The sequence below is a fragment of the Phaethon lepturus genome, unplaced genomic scaffold (genome assembly GCF_000687285.1).
Source record: "Phaethon lepturus isolate BGI_N335 unplaced genomic scaffold, ASM68728v1 scaffold30291, whole genome shotgun sequence".
Classification (NCBI taxonomy): Eukaryota; Metazoa; Chordata; class Aves; order Phaethontiformes; family Phaethontidae; genus Phaethon; species Phaethon lepturus.
In genome coordinates this window covers 11,991-29,129 of record NW_010518954.1, presented here as the reverse complement: position 1 = coordinate 29,129, position 17,139 = coordinate 11,991, and the positions used below count along the sequence as shown (strand labels likewise).

At 40.0% G+C, this 17,139-nt stretch overlaps 1 protein-coding gene across 1 annotated transcript; it reads right to left on the bottom strand.

Annotated features, from left to right (window-relative positions):
• Positions 1-213: 213 nt before the first annotated feature.
• On the bottom strand, positions 214-15,986 carry MAPK11 (mitogen-activated protein kinase 11; the record flags this gene model as incomplete). Its single annotated transcript, XM_010296896.1, has 10 exons — positions 214-387; positions 1,775-1,853; positions 5,239-5,318; positions 6,935-7,006; positions 7,130-7,244; positions 9,665-9,712; positions 9,841-9,870; positions 12,994-13,105; positions 14,223-14,281; positions 15,857-15,986. Coding segments are annotated over 10 exons (899 nt in total), but the record flags the coding sequence as incomplete, so codon positions are not given.
• Positions 15,987-17,139: the final 1,153 nt, after the last annotated feature.

The window sequence follows — 17,139 nt, the reverse complement described above, 5'->3', positions numbered from 1 at the left end:
AGCGAGGAGATGATAGAATGGGGGAAGGGAGCGAAATCCAGAGAGGAAACCACCCTTTCCACATCTCCACTCCCACAAGCACACACATGGACTTACCCTGTTTCCCTGAGGCTTAAGGGTTCAAATTGCTCTGGTTAGAAACGGAGGAAACCTGTTACTTAAGGAAGGTTCTGTTCTGCTGCATGCATTAACTACCGCATGCAGCTCTGTTACCTTTCCACTCATCTATGGTTCGCTCCTTATTCTCTATTGACTCGTCGTACAGCTCGGCCTCAGGTTCGTCATCCGGATCATGATACTGTACAAAGTATGGGTGTGCAAGTGCTTCCGAGGCAGTGATTCTTTTATCGCTGTCTAATATAAGCATCTTCTCAAGAAGATCTACAGCTAAGGGAAAAGGAGAAATGCAGTTCAAAGCCAGAAGAGACCATCTAGAAAAAGAGAAGGGAACTGTTTACACACAATCTGTTCTCACTCACCTTAAACACAGTTAACATTATTGGCAAACGCACAAAATTTAGGCAATATAACAAATAAGTTCTGAAGATTTTATACTCTGAGTATAATTTTCAGAGCTGAAGAAAGCTACTGGTTTGCTTGTGGTATGCACAAAGGTTCATTACATTCTATCTGATATCTGATTCACCTCTTCAGACATCCAAGGCCTTCATTCTGAAAAGATCTCTGTGTGCTTAAAAGTTAACTATCCTGTGTTGTGCATCATGTGCTTAACTTGGTCCTCATCAGTGCAAACTTAAGTGACTTAAAACTGTGACTTTTAATTAGCTGCACCAATGAAATCATTAGATGAAAACCCCAAAGCAACTTTATAGGACCCAGCATAAAGCAAATATGTTTGGAGTCGACAGCGGCACAATGTTAGAAATGAGAGAGATCTGCAAGGCTGAAATTGGTTTTATATGGAAAGTATATAACAAGTATTTAAATATTACATAAAAGTGATTTTTAGTGCTTTCACATAAGCAGTCATTAGTTTCCCTTTATGATATGAATATGTAGCATGTTCTCATGTACCTCATGCAAACAAATCCCATTTTTTGTAAGACAATGTTCACAGCTACTTATATTTGTAAAAATAAAACCGTCTTTTAATACACAGAAGGAATTCAAAACATTTTGACTCATAATACTTCCCTATAGACAATGTTTTAATGTGCAGTCGGTGGAACTGACCGGGCGCTGTAGTAAGATGACCCCAGTGACTCAAACATCTCCTTGAGTCACAAAGCCGTGTCACAAAGCATGGCTTACAGAAACATCTCTTTTGGACAGGCAGACCCAATTGGTTAGACATAAAAACAATTGTGCAAGATCAGACCGAAGGTCTGTCTGGTCTGGTATCCTGTGTCCAACAATGGCTGATACATTCTTAGGAAATAATACTCAAAAGGGTCATTCAAACAGCTATACTTCCTGCTATATTCTTCTGCTGGCCAGCAATTTACAGCTTATGGCCTTCCTGAGCCAGAAGTGATGTCTCTAGTCTAGACCCCATGACTTTTTTTTTTATTCCTGCTACATATAGTTGGCTTTTGCTTTTCATCCAAAGACCGTTTTCCTTTAGGAGGTTCCCATAATCTCCACCAGAAACAAAAGACACTGGCTTCATGAAGGGAAAACAGTCTCAGGACGAATGGTTAAGCAATGCTCTTCTCACTGGTCTGATCATTATTATATGGGATCGTGTAGCAAAGGAAGGCTTGAGTTCCTATGTTAGTTAAAGATTTAATCTGTATCAGTCTGACTTTCTTACCTAATGGATTGGCACCACGAAATACTGCTTTCAAATCCTGTTGAGGCATATGTGGAAGAGATTCAATGTATTTTCTTGCCTAGGAATAAATCAATACACATACCACATGCACAGAGGTTAAATTTTGCCCAAGAGTAACCTAGCATCTAAAAAAGCAGACGTAATATTTGTAATGTTTTTCATACATGGGAAAAGCTTCTTTACATAAAAACCATAATGTATGACTTTGTTTTAAATAGTCACTCCTGTATATTGCACAATAAGCAAGAGAGGTTTAAAGAAGTGTATTTTCCTCTAAGGGTTATGTGTTAGCGCTTATTTTTTCACCTATGCTTACTGGTTCATTGCAGTATAGCCCCAGGGAACCCATACATGTAACATTCAACCAGAAATTGGAACCTAAATCACCTTTCCGTTACCCTCAGCAAAGTGGCATAATCCAATCCACGTCCTTCCCCCTCTCTCCTCTGTTGAACAGTAGCTTCACTAACCAGAGAACAAATTCTGATGCTCCCAGGGCGCAGATTTTCAGGTATTTACAAGACTTTATAGCTTGCCTTGTCACCGTGGCTGTGAAAGGCCCATCCAGGCTCAGTGAGGACAAGCCTCCCCGCCTACCAGACCCACAAATGTCAGTGCGGAGCCTGACATTACCTGAGCTACGAATTTCTGGGCTGAGGTAGGTAGGCGGGCAATCGGCAAGAAAAGAGGTTGAATGCTGGTCCTAAGGGCTGGGATCAGACAGAACAGGGAGTTCTGAAACGGAACAGTTAAAGAAGAGGGAAATGGCTGTCCCCAAATCCGTAAAAAACCCAGCTGGTCTTTGAACAAACCTTAACCCTTTTAAAACGTGTTTGTGTTACCAGGGACGTCTCCCTGCACGTTTAGCAATCCTGTTAGAAGGAGGCTATCTGCAGGAGGCTAACTAAGCACCCTCGGCCTGCTGAAGACAGCAAAAGAAATAAAGTTGTTCACACCAATGCAGCTCCATGGTTTCAAGTGAGATATCAGATTGAGAACTGTGGAACTATCTACTGAACTACCGTTAAGCAACTATAAAATACTCTGACATATCATCTGTGCAATCCTACAACCACACTTGGGAAACAGATCCTGCCTCCCTATGCTGTTCTCTCTGCCATCATCTTAATTTCCGCAGCTATGATGAACTGATATAAAGATATTTTAAATCATGACGTAGCCCAGTCTCTTTTCAAACTGTGTTCTAATTCAACGAGGCAGATCTATTTATTTTTTCTGCTTCTTGTAAGATGTAAGCATATTCTATCAAAACTCTAGACTACCTACTACTTAGTGACACATTTCAGAGCCTTACTAAAAGAAGCAAGCCTTCATGCGTTATGTCCCCAACCTGCTAGAACTATATTAGCATTTTCCCTTTTCATTATGGGGGCTGACAGCAAGGCTTCCTAAAAGGATGGTTTCTCTCTAGCAGCTGTAACCAGTCACGCAGAGAATGATGATTAAAAGTCAAAAATAGACTTCACTCCGCCTATTTAATGCCCCTAAAGTTCATAAAGGCAGCCAACACCTGCAGCTCCTGTCAGAGTTAAGTCTTCCAGGGCATTAGTTTATACATATGTATGAAGAGCAGAGCAAAGGAGAGCTGTCACACATTCTTGCATTAAGCCATGGACTAGGGCAGAAACAAGAGGTAAATATATCTTATGACAAACATCTGTGGATTTGTGGATTATTTGTTGCTGTATGAACATTAATTAACATCACTAATCCTAATTCCATCATGACTGAACAAGATGTGGTCAAAATTATCTCCAACCTTGTCCAGAAGTCCTTTGAAAACAACACAGACCTGTCAAAGTATACTTACCAACCTGTCCCCTCTGCTTATACATTCACCACAGAAACCCAAACAATAGAATCCAGACATTTAAATTATTCTGAAAATAATGAAATGCAATCACCATTTAAACCTATGTTAACATGAAAGACTGACAGATCAGCTCAGTAACTTCTGCTGAAACATCCCATGAGGTTGATCTTTTAGTTTTCAATTCTTCAATTCTCTACTTACAACTGAAAATTGGCTTGGCGTTTCAGAAAAGCTCTGACCTTGCTGTTAGAGGAATGGAAAAAATTGTCTGGGACTGTAAACTGCGTTGTGAAATATCTAAACAATAAGGCCAAAGTACAAGGTAAAGAAGAACTAGAATGAAGGAATGGAATAGACACTCCCTTGCAAGAGGCAAGTACCTCCAAGCAAGGTACATATCTCCTTTGACGTTGCTCCTCTAACGAGGCAGCAGCAGCCCAGAGGTGACGTAGTAGCACCCCCATTCATTAACTTGGATTTTGTGTTCTCCCCATGCTCTAGAGGTATAATTAGTCTCAGTAAAACAGTTTTGGGATTCCTGTAGCTCACTGAGGTATGCCCTGAAACACAGTGAATTAAAGACAAAAGCAGATATCATCTTCAGTTACTATTTAAGGTGTTTAATCTCATAATTGAAAAACTCACAAACAGGCGTTGGCCTGCGCCGATGAGGTTTCCTTATGCTTGGACCTTCCAGAAATACAGTGTTGCTCTGGCTCTCCTACTGCTCCTCCTTAATTAACCCACTACTGTATTCATTAGTAAGTTCAAAGAAAACCCATCAATATACACACAAGCTGAAAAATAGCCACTAGTATTAGACTGAGGAGCATACAGGCTTAAGAAAACAGCTTCAGCTCAGGAGGTATCTGTGTGCTGTTGTTGAGCTGAATTTTTACACCGTGCCCATCACCTGCCTTTATCAATCAATGCCACATCTCATTCCTCAGCTGGATATCCACAGTTATAGCTTAAAGCAAATCCTTTAAGTATAGCTTTAGCAGAGAAACAAAGTGGAAATTGTTCATTTACTAGATTACTATCTTAAAGAAGTCATATGGAGAATTAAAAATCACACCGTTAACTACAGATATTATCATGAAAGTGGACCTCACACAAGCATTCTGAGAGATGAATAAATATGAACTTCAAATTAGGGATCCAAATGAGAGCCCTCAGGCAGAACATGCATTATTTGATGCTGATATCTCTGTTTAGATCCCTTACAAAAATGGAAAGTATAAAAATTAAAGAGACATCAGATTTAATAACAAGAATATAATGCTCTAAGCTGAGCATCAGTTTGAATTTTTTTTTATTATAAGTATAGCAGTAAAATAAAAGATCATCGGGACCAACTGCAAAACTCCTTTCAAAAACTGAGTACACGAGAACAAGTATCAAAATTAATACAGCTGACAGTCCAGGCATTTGGACACCTCTAAAAAGAGTATTTTTTAAGTCATGCCATTCTAGCAGCAAAAAAGAGAGACCACTTTGAAGTGTTTGCCCATTTCCAAATCCAGGTATCTGTGTAGCACAACCAGTGACGTACGATGCTAGTTAGAATGACAGAAAGTCAGTTAACCAAATGAAGCTGTGAACTCACATGTTCTGATGATATCTTCTTCAGAAGTTCAGAACTGGGTGTGCCCACAACTTCCATTATTCTCTTTAGCTGATCGATATCTGCATTATTTCAGGGAAAAAAACACCACACGGTCCTTCTGGGTTTAAACAATTAATGAGCTTTCATGCAGATAGTTAAGATGTTTAAAAGTATTCAGCAAGACAACTCCATCGTAGTCCATGGAAGGATACCAATTCATACCTGATTAAGCCTAGTTGCTGGAGTACCAAATTCTCTATGGTACTATATGCATTTCTGTCAGGTGTGCCTGTATGTGAGAAAGGTGCATGCAAAATATTGCTTCCCTGTCCCAGCTCCCAGTTTAACATATTCTTAAGCTTAGTTTTAATAGCACATTTATGTTTCAGTGATCTGAAGGATTTCTGAAGAACAGCTCATAAGATAGAGCACATCGGGCTAGATTACAAATCTGAGGGCTGGTAAGTGGAAAATTCTCATTTAGTAGCTTTAAAAATCTGTTTTATATCACTCCCAAGATAAAAAACTTTAAAATGTTCGTTTTTCATTGTCATATATGACCTGTAAAGTATATTACATTTTCCCTAGAGACTCAGGGTTATTTTACAGCTTTATTTAAATTGATGTAATCATATAGTTGTAGCCAATACTTTATAACAGCAATATCTTATTTCTTGAAAACTAGATGTATTGATTTTCCAAATACCACATATCATGTAATCAAACAGTCTGAAGCACAGTCATCATCCAGATGATGAACATCTGGACAATGCCTGTGGTTATAAGAGAGCCTAATGATGCTGAGCACAATAGAAAGGTCAGTGGGGAGACTTGGTCTCTCAGCTCTCTTAACAGTTTTGCAGGCAGTTCTAATGTCCTGTTGTTTTGCACCTGGCAACAGCTTAGTTTTAGCAGAAGTGTTTGCTTTTTGAGGGTTTCAGAGTAGCAAGAAATGTCAATATTCAGTACAGAAGAATGTGCCTTTGTTTCTCATATTAAAAGCTTCCCTCCTCTGCTGCAGTTGTTTCCTCATTCCTCATTATCTGTTTTTCTTCAGTTTTCTTTTATTATTTTACTGCTCTCCTCAACAATGGCTTTTTTTCCTCTTGCCAGCGCAGGAAATGCCAACGGGAATCCCTGATACTCTGGCACGGACCACATCACAGCGCTGAGGAAAAGAGGGTTTTGTTGCTTCCGTGGCATTTCTGGAACTGTTGGCTTTTTTTTATGATGGGACACAATATGTCTATTAATACATTTATTATTTAAAAGTTAATTCATTTGCATTTTAGGAACTTCCAGCCTAAAAGCAGTTCTATTTTTTAAAATTATATTAGCCATTTAAAAAATACGGTCTTTACACAGCTTCAGTTTTAATGTATATTATTTCAGTAAGATACACACATGGAAGAAATCTGCCCCCTTGTAACTAGGTTATTATTTACATACAGATACACAACAAAGAGTAAATGTAACTTACTGTTTTTTAGGAACATCTGTTACTGGTTTTTTCCTACCAGTGGGTCTCATATTCTGCTGGCATAGACACTAAACCGAAACATTAGCAAAAATTGTTTACCGTTCTAGGAGTTTGTTACCTCAAAAACATGTCCATAGAAACACTTGAGTCATTAGAAAAAAGGAAGAATTAGGGGGTATTTCTATAGCTGCATTGTATGTTTTATGTTAAGGATACAGTCATTTCCTGGAAATAGGGCCTTCCCCTTCAATAGCTCGGCCATGATGCATCCAACCGACCAGATGTCAACTGCCGAAAAACAGGGAGAGAAATGTGTACGATGAATCAAAGAGATCCTTAAACAGAGTTGCCCCTTGTTTTAAAACTATCACTACATCCAGCTGTAGCAAAATCCCAGTCTTCCCAGTTTACCTGTTTGATTGTAGTGCATCCAGTTTAACATAATTTCTGGAGCTCTGTACCATCTTGTTGCAACATATCCCGTCATTTCATCATCAGTTTGTCGAGCTAAACCAAAGTCTAAAATCTACAGAAGAAAAAAGAATTAATAAAAATGCCTTTTCACTTTTGTTGCAGGTATTGATTTTCCCCATTACTTCTTTCTGAGCTTATCCAGCAGTCACCACCGGTGAAGAAAAGCGGCAACGCTCTGCGGACGAGCTCCCTGCTGCATCCCTGCAGCCTGCGGGTCTGCACAAAGACACTTCCACGGCGATGAGCCCGGCCCTGTGTCCTCTAAGGCAAACTTTACATTTTTACCTCAAGTTAAATTTTCCTCTGGCATTCATTTGCTAAAATTGAGCACTGCTGCTATAAAAACGAAACGTCACCCAGCGGGAACGTTTGTGTAAAATGCCAACAGCAAGTGCCACCGGCCACTTAAACATTTAAAGACCCCCACGAGCTGATCACAAATGCACAGAATTCCTGATGTTTCCCTCTCACGTCTCCCTAACCGCTGTTGCACACAGGTAGCATTTACCCAAATCACGCAGCATTTCGATGCCACTAGGAGAGAAGCATATATCCTGCATAACAAGGTAGATTTAAATCACGTTTAAACCATCTGTTTTCGGTAGAACTCCCCCACCGAAACAACAAAGGAGCTCTGTTTAGCCACAGATATTATTCATAGGCTTGATGGCATAATGTTCCCCTCCATATGCTCTCCCTTGCTAAGTTTACCTTGATGGGAAGTTATTTCAATTAAATTTTTCCTGCTCATTTCTTTGCTTTCCATTTTTTGATCTATGTCCCACTAATTATGGAGCTAAAAGGTGTTCCTAACTCTAAAAGAGACTGTTGTGAAAGGGTCCCATCTGAGCCTCAGCGCTGCTCGTTAACTCATCTGAGCTAGTTAGCATCTCTTCAAACAAAAATGTGAATTAAAATCAGTGGCAACCTTCCATGATGATATCCAGGATTATTTATTAAGCTGATGGCTAATCATTTTCATTGGGAGTAAGAAAATTTTAGGAGTATCATTCAAAATTCCCCAGTTATAATCCAATTTAAAGATATAACAAACCTAAAGAAAAATATTAATATATAAATAACACATTAACATCTTTACTTACAATATACTTTAAAAGCGCTATTTATTTCTTAAATAAGAAAAAATAAAAGCATGCGGTAAACAAGGCATGAATAATGGCTTGAAACTTGAACAATAATGCTCTTTTTTTTATAAGGGTTTTGGCAATACTTCAATAGCTGATCTCTTCTATCAAATGTGTACACACACACACATTTTTCTTCTTTTTGCTGCTATTCCCTTTTTGTTTGTACCTGGAAATAGTTTGTTCTAGAAAATAATTTGGTACCAGACAAAGTAAAGCTATAAATATACACGAAGCAAAGAGCAGTGTAACAAATGCTAAGCAGGGAGGTGCACAGATACCATAATAATAGAAAAAAGACAATTAAAAGTCTCCTTTACTTACAGTACAAAAATACAGCACACATGTTAGAGTGCATGATCAGACTCAGACGACCCATAAAATTTCACAGATGCTGAACATACATGCATGAAGATATTAAAGGGATAATGATGAAACTTGCCGAGCATCTGCAAGTGTCACTAAACCACACAGGAACTACAGTTTCTCGCCACAGATCCGGATTAGTGCGAGAACCTAACTGCACTGTTCTTATTGACTATTGTGATTTTTTGCTGATCTTGCAGTATTTGGAATCTTTTCTTAAATCCGCCACAGCTGGAATAAAGTGATTACATCAGACTCAGTCACAGGGAGAAAGATGTTTCTGGCTCTCACGGAGAAATGCTAAACTTCTCATTCTTAGGCTTAAAGGCTTAGAAAGCTAGAAGACATCTTTTCCTTCTCCAGAGTCTCACGCTTATTATGTAATATCATATCACACAGATACACAAAGATATGTATTTATATAGATATGTACATTAAAATAGCATTTGAGAAATGTGGATTTCAGGTGGGTTTTTTGGTGGGGTTTGGTTGGTTTGGTTTGGTTTGGTTTTTTTACTGCCTGTAACTGGTAACTTAACTGGTAATACTGCTATCTTTTTTCATATCATTATTTGATTTAGCTTGTATGTTCTGTAGATATAAAAATGAAAGTTGTTGCAAGGCTTAATCTCAACATGGCAGGTGCAGATACATATCACAGGTCAAACTTTCAAGATATACTCAGTTCAGTACTCACTCATGGGCCAAATCATTAGCCTATGTACCATCTGCAAGGAACCAGGAATGAACATTCTGCAAAGATACTTGTGTTCATACTAAATTAACACTGGGGAGAAAACAGATATTCAAGGAAATGGGTTTTCTATGCCAGGGGAGCAACAGTAGCAAACAGCTGAAATTAATGGAATCAGAAATAAAAACGGTAGCTAATGTTTTTCTCAGAAAACTGTCATCTTGAGAGCTTTTACAACATTCTTCATTACAACAGCATGATACCTACCCTCAATTCACAGTCTTCATTTACAGCCAGGTTACTGGGCTTCAGGTCCTGTGGCAGAACAGAGTTAGTCAAATACGATTTTAACCTTTTGAAGTATATCACAACTATGTCTTAGTAACACATTTGATGCACAGGGAGGCACCATTCATTTTTATTATCGCCATGAGTGAACTCACCCGATGTATGATTCCAGCTGAATGAATGTACTGTGAAACAAAAAGGAAAAAAAAATTAAGATCTGAAGTTAGAGGTGACGGAAGGTATAAGTCACTTGTCTTATCTTTTCACTTCTGAGGCTGATGGTTTTATACACAGAAAAGACTTACGTCACACTACATGTTCAGATCAAACAGAGGTATGACGCACTTCAAAACCTCCTTGTTTTGTCTTATCCAGAGCTGAATGTTTCAAGAAAGGTAACCATGAAGACTAGGTTCTACCACAAAAGACAGCACTTGCAGTGATTCTTCTGTCAAAAGTTTCTTACCAATTTGGAATTTATTCCAGTCTTACCTGGACGTCCATGTTGATCAGCTAGTGCCTCAGTGAAGTCAGCGGCCTAGGGAGCAGTACAGTTGACTCCTAGATGACGTAAATCCCTTTCCCACACTCTGAACACCAAATATGGGTGAGAGATACTCACGCCCTGGGACAGGTCAGTGACCAGATACCAAGCTAAGCCGCAGCAGTGCTTCAGGTCCGCTTCCAAAGCAGTGACCCAAAGCAGTATTTCAATGGCTATTTAGTGTCTCTGCTATTTTACAATAAAATGTTGAAACTCAAAGACTGAGCAAATCTTACTCTGTAATTGCCTATCGTTCACTTGTTAGGATTAACAGCCAGTTTATCTATGATCTTACTGACCAGGATTAGCAAGACCTCCAAAACCTTCTCTTCTATTCTCTAGAGGTGAATTCACCTTCTTTTGTAAGAGCAGAGATTACATGCAAAACCTGTATATCAACTGGGAAAACCCAAAGAAAATGCCAGGACATTCTTCTTGTTCCAGACCTTGTTCCAGTTCCTTACAACAGCTGTGAGCAGCTGAACAGACAGGAAACCCAACCACCGCTTGCGGCAGAGCGAGCCGCGTCCCCGCTCGCTGTGACACGGGCTCCTCGCGGTGCCACCAAGCAGCTCCCTGCCAGCTCGGGAGCCGTCCGATCTCCGCAGCTCCACACTAGCGCTTCCTCTGCTCAGACGGCCGCTGCTGGGCGCGAAGCCTGCGCTCCGTACGGCCGAACACACCTACCGGCGAGCCCCAGGCTTACTCAGGTACGCGAACACGCGTTGTAATGACCCCAGCGTAGAGGTAAGGGAGGAGTTATGTACGATCAAATGTGCTTCGACTAATGAGACACGAGAACTTCAAGTCCAGAAGAGACCCCTCCCCTTTGAAACAGAGCCAGAAATGCACCTGAGCACATTTTGGAAATTAATATTCACTTTAGAGCCCAACTCTTACTATTATTTCTCTCTGACACAACATAGCCTTATATTCAAAACCGCAAGCTGGATAATTAACTCCAGAATCCATCTTCCTAATCAAGCTATTAACTTAAGTAAATGAGACAAAGCAATTAAGGGCTCAGTTCTGCAATTTTTATTCCCTAAAATCTGCACTTAAATTGACAGAACCTGCATGCATGAATAAGAATTACTGTCTCAGGCACCAGGTGGCTTGCTGAAAATCATGTAATAAGTGTATTTCAGAGCCAGTATTTACAATGGCTTGCTTTCAAACATGCAGTTATTTTCCAGGTCTAAAATGTCAATTACTATTAAGTTAGCTGCTAAAGCAGTTGACCCCTCTCTTTGCTTTTACCTGGGAAAATCAACACTAGTTCGAGAAAATGCTTATCACCTAGTAACGGGAAGCATTTTATAAACTTTCTCCTGTTTATAGATACTTATATGTTTAATGTCAGCAAAATGATACATATTTTACAGAATCACAGAATCATTAAGGTTGTAAAAGACCTTTAAGATCACCAAGTCCAACCATCAACCCAACACCATCATGCCCACTAAACCATGTCCTGAAGCACCACATCCACACGTTTTTCTGAACACTTCCAGAGATGGCAACTCCACCACCTCCCTGGGCAGCCTGTTCCAATGCCTGACCACCCTCTCAGTACAGAAATTTTTCTTTATATCCAGTTTAAACCTCCCCTGGCACAACTTGAGGCCATTTCCTCTCATTCTATCCGTAGTTACTTAGGAGAAGAGAACAACACCCCCCTCACCACACCCCTCTTTCAGGCAGTTGCAGAGAGCGATAAGGTCTCCCCTCAGCCTCCTCTTCTCCAGACTCAACAACCCCAGTTCCCTCAGCCGCTCCCCATAAGACTTGTTCTCCAGACCCCTCACCAGCTTCGTTGCCCTTCTCTGGACACGCTCCAGAACCTCAGTGTCCTTCTTGTAGTGAGGGGCCCAAAACTGAACACAGGATTCGAGGTGCGGCCTCACCAGTGCCAAGTACAGGGGCACGATCACTTCCCTGCTCCTGCTGGCCACACTATTCCTGATACAGGCCAGGATGCTGTTGGCCGCCTTGGCCACCTGGGCACACCGCTGGCGCATGTTCAGCCGGCTGTCACCAGCACCCCCAGGTGCTGGTTTTAGAATTTTAATTCTTTCAGAAGAAAATTTTGCTACAATTTCATTGCGCATCACCTGTGTTATCTAATTGTATAAATTTTAACTGATATGATTAAAGGAAACAATCACAGAATCACAGAAGAGTGATTGCAGAGTGAATCCGAGGTGATTGTGTGCAACATCATACGTTCCTAGGATAAACTTCTATGTCCAGACATTTCCCAGAGAACCCAACTAACTTGGTTATATCTTCATCTATGTGACACTCTCTACAAAAATCAGGGCTGTAGTTTTTCAAACCACCTCATGTCTTTCAAAGCACAAATGTGAGTTACTTGCCATATCATTCTTTATTAATTTCACATTCTTCAGAAGTTTTTTCACTACCTTCTCAGGACAGGTGAAGTGTCTAAAAGACACACTGTGCCCTACAGAACATGTTCACTTGAGACACTATCTAGCAAGTGATGCTCCTTCAATAATAGACACTGATCTAAAGATAATGTTCAAGGGGAGTATTCACATGTATTGCACATGCAAACATTGGCAGCCTTGGGGTTTTATTTCTGGTTAGAAAAATGATCTGATAATTTCTAAAGTGATTGCTGCTATCTGCACACTCTTAAGACATAAAAAAAAGTGTTTAAGTACTGTCACTGCAATGAACCAGTCATTACTACAACATTTTGGTTGCTGACTCTAAAATTCCTGCATTCAGCCAGTACCTTAAGACCTCGAAGTAACTGGTAGATAAGAAACTGTATATGGTCATCTGTCAACTTCTGGCACTTCACTATGTTATTCAGGTCAGCACCCATTAAATTTGTCACGAGATACCTGTGAAAATAAAACAGAAGAAAACAAAGAAACACACCTCATTTAAGAATGGCAAAATGTAAATCCTTCTAAAAGCTGCACTTCTAAAGAGTAACTACACACTCGCATGTAGGTTCCTTTTCCACTTTCTACTAACACACAGTTTATACCCTTTAAATCAGCTATGAGCTTTAATAATGGGATCACAGCTATGAGACTTAACATCATGAAAAATAAAAATCCTTACGGTACATTAAAAGCTTTTATCTCTGTTTTCTCCATGACATACTACCGCAGTTCAGTGAGGGGAGAATGCATTATATTTTGAGGTGGAGAAAGCATCACCCAACATCAAAGTGGGAGCTTGAGGCACCAAAACTACAGTACCCGCAAGACCCTGGAATATCTGATGATGGAGATTAACGTTGGATTGGTTGAAATAAGAGTGTTTTGTGTAACTTCCCTCCCCGCCTCCACACGAAGTTTTATTTTTTGACTAATTTTGCAGAAACGTTGATTCTTTTCCAAAAACAGTGCTGGGACAGAAGTTTGCATCTATCATACCCAGTTCTCATTTGTGTAATTTTACCCCAGAGTCACTAATTTCCATGGAGACAAAAATATATTAATTACTATTTCTTCTAGTAAATTGTTTACCTAAGTGCTTATACACGATGTAAACGACGAGGAACTCAGCATAAATCATACGTTTGAGTAACACCAAAATACACCTAGTCCTAGGTTAGTCGGGAATCTAGCCTAAATCTACCTTGTCTCAGTTAACCCACAGACTACTTTCCTGCATTCCTGAACTATCCCATCTGTCTGTGAAAAAATAATCTACAGCTAGCACATAACTGAACTGAGAGAGTTCTAAGTTTACTGGCATTTATGTGGCATCAAACCATTTACCACATACCTATAATCTTATTAAATATCATTCAAAAAAGTAGAAAACTGAGGCTCATCCTCCTGCCACCTCTTTTGTGGCAAAGCTACAAAAAGATTTATTTGGGTACTTCACACAAAGCCAGCGGTGGCTGCAAGTCTATTAGAAAAGTACGCGTTCCCTTTTTAAAACCAGAGTGGTACTTATTTACTTACTAACTAGTCAGAATGATTTTAAAATTTTACTTACACTTCATTAAAATTTTCTATTGATGTTGCAGGTGTAAAAACATCTAGCAGTCCTATAACCTGAAAGATGAGGGAATCAACATTTTATTTTTAGAAATCTGTAAAGCAACATGTAATTAGTATTAACAGTGCTTAGCATTTTTGGGATGAAACTTCCAAAAATATGACACATGGTCAAAAATATGACATATGGTTATCCTGAAAACTTAGCACAACTGGCACAATAGGTGGTTTATCTAGGTACAGCCTCAGATATCCCCATGACCAACAGAAATTTATATTAATTACAAGAAGTAATTACAACAAGACTTCAGACAATCAGAAATAAAGGCAGGAAAAGTAACGTCTCATTACAGAAAATCTGACCCATGGCTTAAACAGTTGCTATACTTAAGATTATGCACAATTTCATGGGTTATCTTGTTCTGTTGTTGTTGTTGAACTTTTTTAGCATCCTTTCACAGAACCACAGAATGGTAGGGGTTGGAAGGGACCTCTGAAGATCATCTGGTCCAACCCCCCTGCCAAGGCAGGATCACCTTGCACAGGAACGCGTCCAGTCGGGTTTTGAAGGTCTCCAAAGAAGGAGACTCCACAACCTCTCCGGGCAGCCTTTTCCAGTGCTCCATCACCCTCGCAGTAAAGAAGTTTTTCTTCATGTTGAGGTGGAACTTCCTGTGCTGCATTTTGTGCCCATTGCCCCTCGTCCTATCACTGGGCACTACTGAAACGAGACTGGCTCCATCCTCCTGACAGCTGCCCTTCAGATATTGATAGACATTGATGAAGTCCCCTCTCAGCCTTCTCTTCTCCAGACTAAACAGCCCCAGGTCTCTCAGCCTTTCCTCATACGAGAGATGTTCCAGTCCCTTCATCATCCTCATAGCCCTTCACTGGACTCGCTCCAAAAGTTCCCTGTCTCTCTTGAACTGGGAAGCCCAGAACTGGACACAATACTCCAGCAGGTCGAGAGAGGATGCACGCCAGGATACCATTGGCCCTCTTGGCCACCAGGGCACACTGCTCTCCCATGGATAACATGGCATATTTCTCCAGGATACTTTTCAATCCACTATATTTTATTCAGGCTTCAATTCATCAAGTTACTCCCACTGGATACTCCCACTGAAATCAACTGTTTGCCACATAAACTTAGAATAGTACTCAATTATTTGGGATCTGAAGTTCTGCTATCTTTTATCTAGATATTACACTGTTGTTAATTTCAATGAGAATATCTGCCCTTAATTCCCCAACAGAATTCAAATGCAGCAATAGCAGGTTTGAGGTATTTTTCTTTCTGGACTGATGTTTCAAGAGCATCCAACAGTAGTGAGCAGAACACTCTTACTACTTTAGTTAGAGAAGACTAGGATCAGTTGTTTTGGATTTCATTAGCTGTGTTTTCAAGATGAAATGAGATAATTTTTTAATAAAAAGGCAGCCTTTTACTGAAAGTCTCTACTTTAAAGTCCAGTGACTTCACTAGATGTAAGATGGCTATGTTCAGGTATCCTGGGCAGTTAGAGAGTTTCATATACTTTTCGAAAAAGATTGTTACCTAACTGATGTTAAGTCTATATTGCAAACTTGTGTCCTAAAAATCCAATGGGAAAGAACTCACTCTTCACTTACGTTCTCATGCTTCATGTGCTTAAGCAACCTAAGCTCTCGGTAGGTCCTCCTCGCATGAATGAGTGATTGAAAAGGTCTTGAAAGCTTTTTTACTGCCACCTTCTGTCTTGTTTTGGTATCATAAGCTGAACTAGAAGAGGAAAAGAAAAAGTCCACATTGATGGCATGTTCTACTTCAAAGCTCTCAGCTTGTTCACTGGAGAAACCTGTACTCTCTTGGGGGCTCTTACTCCTTCCTTTGCCCTCCTTCACCTTCTACTCAGGGACTGCAACCAGGGGAGCTAGTCAGTAGCAACTCTGAGTATTCAAAGACAGTTCCCTTGTTTTCCATCTAGTAAATTACTAATGCTGATGATAACGTTCAGGACTCATCCCCAGGTAACCCTTCCCCATATGGCAGCAAAAGTAACCAGAGAATTAGCTCCAGTAGTGCAGCTCCAGCCTCCAGCTCCAAGGCAAGGCCCGTAGGGAATATGGGGATTCAAACTCTGGGTCTTACTGAACAAACTGGAGTCTGTACTAATTAGAGGAATGCTGCCATTGTGTCTAGCAACATTAATTACCTATGTGACCATTAGCTTGCTAGACGATAATGCCGCAAAACTGGTATCAAATTAGGATGTTGACACAGCCAAGGCCATACCGTTTCCTTGGGAAATGCTGGTAACAAGTGAACAACGGGTACCTGTCTTACACTCCAGCCCACAGATCCTGCTAGCACACAGCACGTGCTTAACTTCATAGAGATGGAGATGCCCCGCTGAAGAGCACTCTAAATACACGTCACCATTTGCACAAAAGGGAGACCCACTGGTATTTGTGCATTACAAAGACATGACAAGCACAACAAGCCACAAATAAATGCTGCCTGTTATGTAGCACAGGAATAAAAATGATCCCTGTATGTATTACTTCATGACACTACACAGTACAATTATAAAAAGATACAGTTTGCTACTTTCTCTTACGCAGAATAAAAGATTTCTTTAAATTGTTACTCTTATCCAGTAAGTTAAAATTGTGTTCAATTTAAATATCTTTAAATTCTTTGTTTAAAGTGTGGATAACACTATCTGTGCTTGCTAGAGAGCATTAGCAAGCCGAGAACCTTCACACATTTATCTTAGAGAACTTTTTTTGGAGTTACAAACACTGAAAATTAAATAACATGAAAAATGCACACAGAGTATGATCACAACAGTCAAGAGTCACACCAAATGCTATTTGCTCCTTATGAACTGCGTTTTAGCACTCCCACAAATTGTGGTAGGAGACACCTGCTA